The following is a 5,395-nucleotide window of genomic DNA, read 5'->3' as shown; positions in this document are numbered from 1 at the left end:
AAAGGCAGGACCCTTAGGGTGAAGGGTGGGCTTGGAACCCCCGCCAAGGGACTCGAGGGTCTGTGCCTGCAATTTGCAGTTAATGATGCTGTCCGCTCTCCTCCAAAGGGCAGCCCGCCTGCCCTCTCATCAGACTACATCCTGTGTTAGATTTTATCAACGCAGTCAGCACTGCCCCCCTTCACCACCGGCGTCCCCAATGGAATCCCAGGGTCAGGAATGCGCAGCAGGCAGTCGGCACAGCAGCAAGCGCACCTCGGGCCATATAAAGCAGGGAGAACCCAGGGGCCATGTCTCCTGGACGAGGACCCAGAGCAGCTCTGCCCAGCCCAGCCCCGGAGCCCAGCGATCCACCAGCCAGCCCTCCTGGGAGCAGTCCCAGCCACACGGTGAGCACAGCCGCCCTGTCCCCAGCAGGAACCCCAGCTCAGACCCTGCCCAGGCAGAAGCTGGGCATGGGCAGTCAGAGGGCACACAGAAGCACAGGGAGGGAGGGCCCAGAGAGGGGACACCAGTGCCTCCCCTGCCAACAGCCCAGGGCAGCACAGATTGGTCACGGCAGCCCTGCCAGGGCTGGGACCCAGCCTCACCCCTGTGCTTTTCCTGCCGCTTCCTGGCTGTGGGGCCTGAAGCCCTGACTCTGCTGGGGCCGCCTGTCCAGTGAAGAGCATCCCCAGTTTCTAGCAGATTCTTGAAGGGGTGCATGAACCCCTAAAAGGGGTGAAGGGCCATTCCAGGGCCTGCTCTGTGTCAGGGTGTCTCCTTTCTAGACACCCAGAGGCCACTCCCGGGTGGATTTATCCACCAGGATGCAACGGTCCCCGGTCCACATTGCAGTCAGCAAAGTGCTTCCTATGGGGAGGAGGGAATGGGGCTGGGCCCCTGCAGAAAGCCACCTCGTGGAAGCCCCCACTCTGCCTGTGCCCTGATGGAAAGGTTTTCCTGGCAGCACGTGAGGGAGGTCACTCCATCCCTGGGGGACGAGAGCTTAGAAGAACTGGATTTGGGTAGAAAGTGGGGTTGCATTTATTATTTTTTTAAAAGCTTCCTGGCTGAGCTCGCTTCTTTGAAATGTGTTCAAGGGAGCCATTTCTGGAAAGGGGTCTGGGGACTCCTGTACTGTCTTCTCCGGGACCGGTGCTCTCTATTCTAGCCTCAGTTTGACTCAGCAGAGGCCAAGCCAGCTCCAGCTCCCCCGTGGTCATTGTCAAAAAGGCTTCCTTTGCCAGACAAGGGAGCAAGTGTTACCAAGGCAGTTTCATTCCAGGAGGCTGGGTTTCAGATCCCCCGAGTGCCATGTGGAGTAGAGTAGGGAGTTAGGGCACGCCTTCCTGAGTCAAGCCCAGTTAGATCTGGGATTGAACTCTAGCTCTGGCACTGATAAGGCCATGAGATCTGGGGCAAGTCACCTCAGCTGTTTGAGCCCGACGCCACCCCTGTGAAACAGGAGGGTTGGGAGGACCTAGCAGATATGTATGCTTCTTGAAGAAGCCGTCCGGCCATTAGAATCAAGAATTCAGAGCCTCCACTTTCTGGCTGTGTGGCCTGTGCACAACCTCAGTTTTTCTGAAAGTTTTGTTGCCTGAAAAAGTGGGACTGGCAGGACCTACCAAGCAGGAGTACTATGAAGATGAAGTACAATCACGTGTGAGCTCTTAGCTCAGAGCCTGGCAGACCTACGGTGCCCAGGCCCCAGCGGCATCCACACGCTTCTTCCCAGGTGGGTGTCCAAATTAGGCCAGGACCATCCAATCTGTTTCTGGCTTTCAGGAGCAACTCGTTCCAAGGTGAAAGAGGCATTAGCAGGATGTCCCAGCTAAACAGCATAGCTAGACCCATTTATTATCAAGTTGAAAACTCAGGGAGATGGATGCTTTTAACTTTCCACCCCATGGCTCTGCAATGATATGGCCATTTTATAATAAGAGAAAAATGAGCATAAATTCGCTGACTGTCCCAGGGCCGCCTGGGCACTGCTCTGCCATCCAGCAGCGGTGGATTTACAGTGCTAAGCTGCCCAGGCAGGCAGATTGTGGGGACTGCAGAAGAACCGGCCTAATTGGTACGATCACCTCCTGATCCTGCTAATAAAACAGTGGCCTAGTCCCAGCACTGCTTGGAAGCCGGGCTCAGCTGAGCCCCCTGCTCACATCTGTGATGGCGGCCTGTCCCAGGGAAACATTTTGGTGAGTTGCACTTGGCCACATGTGCAGCCTGTAACTCTGCCTCTCTTTCCTCTGGGTCAGATGGTACGGCCTTACCCCCTGGTCTACCTCCTCTTCCTGCCGCTGGGCACCTGCTTTCCTCTACTGGACAGAAGAGAGCCCACAAACAACACGGGTGGCCTCGGAGCCGGAGAATGCTGGGCTGACCTGGCCACGGGGCCCCGACCCCACTCTGTATGGGGCTCCTCTCGGTGGCTGAGAGCTTCACAGCCACAGGCCCTGCTTGTCATAGCCAGGGGGCTGCAGACTTCGGGCAGAGAGCATGCTGGCTGCAGATTCCGCTTCGGGAGGCAGGACGAAGGCAGTGAGGCCACCGGCTTCCTCCCTGCTGCGGGGGAGAAGGCCAGCGGCCCGTTACGGAACCTGGCTGAGGAGCTCAATGGTTACAGCAGGAAGAAAGGCGGCTTCAGCTTCCGCTTCGGTCGGCGGTGAAGGGCCAGACGCCTTGGAAGGATTTGCTTCTTGGACTCACCCCCATTGTCTTCACTCCTGCCTTCTCCCCCAGTCTCAAAGACCACGACACCCAGATGATGTAGGCATGGTTACGATCAATGATCCACGGTAGGACAGGTTAGGTGTGTGCTTACTTTTGATTTCCAACTGCTGAAGCAAAAAACTAGGCAGTGTCAAAAAGGAGGCTGTCTTGGAGCCTCGGTCGTCCCAGCCTCTCTCTTCCCCTGGGGCTCTGACTCCGAGCAGCCCCCAGGCCCCAGCAGCACGGAGCTGAGGCTGTGGCTGGGCCATGAGTGTGAATAGCAGAGCGAGGCAGCAGGCTGAGTGCTTATAGTTGGGTAATCAAAGTTGTGACAGTCTCTATAGAGACGACTGCGGGTGACATCAGAGTGCAAATGAGTGCATTCCACTGGGTACAGAGGATAGTTCTGAAAGTTAAAAATGGGAAAAAAGAACCCGATCCCCTTCTCCATGCTATGAGCACAAGATCCCCCTGGCAAGAAGCCCCTGCTGTGGTTTGCCTCTCCCTCTGACCGCAGCCCTTCTCCGCGGCCCAGTGTTAGCCTGGCCAGGAGTCTCCTGGGAGATGCATTGGGAAGGAATCCGTTTTTGCTATAGCAAGGTTGCATTTCACATGTTCAAAATCAGAGTATGTCGTGTGTACCTTTTCAAATAAAAGTTGTGACAACTGCAAAACCATACTGGAATGCTGGCTTCTCCCATAGTCTGAGTTCTGGGTGCCTTGCCTTTAGGGAGATGGAGCTCCTGTTGACTGGACCCAAACACCCCTCCTCTAGATCCCCGTAACTGGCAGTCGGTCAAAGGGGCTGAGGAACACAGTACATGTGCTTTTCACTTCCACTCGGCTGCTCCTTCCCAGGTTTCCTAAGAGCAAGGAACATTCGGAAAACAACTCCTCTGCCCCGGGGAGAGCCCACGCTCAGCCGGGAGTGGCTGCAGGCCTGGGGCCAGGCAAAGCATCCATTTCAAACGTGCCTTTGGTGTCTCCTGCATCCCATCCCGTGTCAGAGGCGGCGGTCGGATGCTGCTCACTACTGGGCTGGCTTCCGCTGCTGAGATGAGAACTTACATTGATGTTACTATGGCAACCCCTCCCCTCCTCCTCTAGAGCTGCAGCTTGCCCCTGTTCACAATTGAATAATTTCCCATTGAGCTGTCACAATTAATTGGTGGATTTTTATTAGCCTTTTAGAACCACACTGGGCTGGGCCCAGCTTGGCACCTTGGAGTATTTCACAGTGTTTTCCATGCTATTAGTGACTTATACTCCTCAGTAGCAGCTCTCAATCCTTGGCAGCCAGAAAGCCACTTCATTAAGGGGTGACAGATCTGAGCCACAAAGAACCAACCTGACTGGGGAGCAGAATGGGTGCTGAGATGGGAGAGAACACTGGAGTCAGAACATCACCCAGTATGAAAGCAGCCGCCTTCTCCAGGAGCTCCTCACCGCTTCCCCACCGCTTCCCACACAGAAACTAGCCCCCCAGGCTTGGTGCATGTGCCCTGAGTCTTAGGGCTGCTGTGATGGGGACAAGACAATGATTCCTGAGGCTGGTGGGGGTCGGGGGGGGCACATTGTTCTCTTGGGCTCTGCCACTGTCTGAGGACGGAGCGGTTCAGGATGCCTCCTGCAAAGGGATGTCATCACCGCTTGCTAACACGACACTGATGGGGACGGACACATCCCCGGGGTCCTTGCTGTAAGGATGGCCCTGGCACAGGGTGAACGGACAGATTCATTCACCGCAGGTGTGCTCACGCACCCCATTCTGCTTGGCTCAAGGGAGGGGGAGCCACTAAGCTAGATCTATCCCTCCCTTGGCTCATTCACGCAAAGCAGCCAGAGATGTGCTCGCCAGAGACCGGGTGAAACACAGCAGGCTGAAGGCAAAGGGACGCCCTGACGCAAGGTCCCCTGGCCACTCGTCACTTGCCAACTTCTGCACCCTGAGCAAGGAGCCACCCACGGCCAGTACTTTATAGAGAACACCAAGGCTGAGCCATCCTGCACTTTCCACAGGCTCTTTGGGGATGCACTGGCTGGTTGTTAATTTAGCAGGATTAGATTAACCTTGATGGAGAAACCTGAGATAAAGAACACGGGGGTGGGGGATGCCTTCAAAGCAGTGGATATGCTGTCATTATGCTTTTATCATTTTAAAAAACCCAACAAAGCTATTCTTTCCAGTTTGCTTGTACACTTGAGCTCAATAGCCCTGAAAATCCGAACAATCAAGCTGCTAAGGGCACTGCTGTCAAATCAACTCCCGCTGGGCTTGGCTAAGCCTCCTCTTTAATCCCGTGCCCCTCTGCCAAGCCCACCGTGTCTGTCAAGGTCTTTGGGCCTCTCATGCCACCCCAGCGCCCCCTCGGCCCTCGGAGGGGCTCTCTCCTCCACAGGTAAGATTACCCCTCTCCAGGAGGGTGAAGGTGAGACTCCAGAAAACATTTATTTTGGAATCAGAGAGATGAAGCTCCCCTGAGCGGTGCTGGCTCACTCCGCCTGGCCCGGCAGTTCCAACTCCTCCAGCCCAGAGCACTTGCAAGCTGCCAGCATCTGCTCGTTACATTTATCCAAGACACAAGGCGGTCTTCATCTTGGTGTGTAGATCTAAAGGTATTTAGCTATCAAGATGAATGGAAAATATTTGTCTTTTCCTGTATGTTTGAAATATTAATAAAAATATTTAAGAAAA

The 5,395-nt window shown here is 55.1% G+C and overlaps 1 protein-coding gene across 1 annotated transcript; it reads left to right on the top strand.

The window, feature by feature from the left end:
* QRFP (pyroglutamylated RFamide peptide) lies at positions 1–5,395 on the top strand. The gene is made up of 2 exons (XM_054500391.2): positions 1–389; positions 2,247–5,395. Exons 1-2 carry the CDS (start codon positions 291–293, stop codon positions 2,655–2,657), a joined length of 510 nt encoding a protein of 169 aa, XP_054356366.1. The 5' UTR covers positions 1–290; the 3' UTR covers positions 2,658–5,395.

The sequence above is a fragment of the Pongo pygmaeus genome, chromosome 13 (assembly GCF_028885625.2).
Source record: "Pongo pygmaeus isolate AG05252 chromosome 13, NHGRI_mPonPyg2-v2.0_pri, whole genome shotgun sequence".
Taxonomy (NCBI): domain Eukaryota; kingdom Metazoa; phylum Chordata; class Mammalia; order Primates; family Hominidae; genus Pongo; species Pongo pygmaeus.
This window is presented reverse-complemented; position numbering and strand designations above follow the sequence as displayed.

Coding starts and splice junctions, on each gene's coding strand:
- QRFP (XM_054500391.2), top strand. CDS start 291: ATGTCTCCTGGACGAGGACCCAGAGCAGCTCTGCCCAGCCCAGCCCCG. Junction 390..2,246: donor GGAGCAGTCCCAGCCACACG/GTGAGCACAGCC, acceptor CCTCTGGGTCAG/ATGGTACGGCCTTACCCCCT.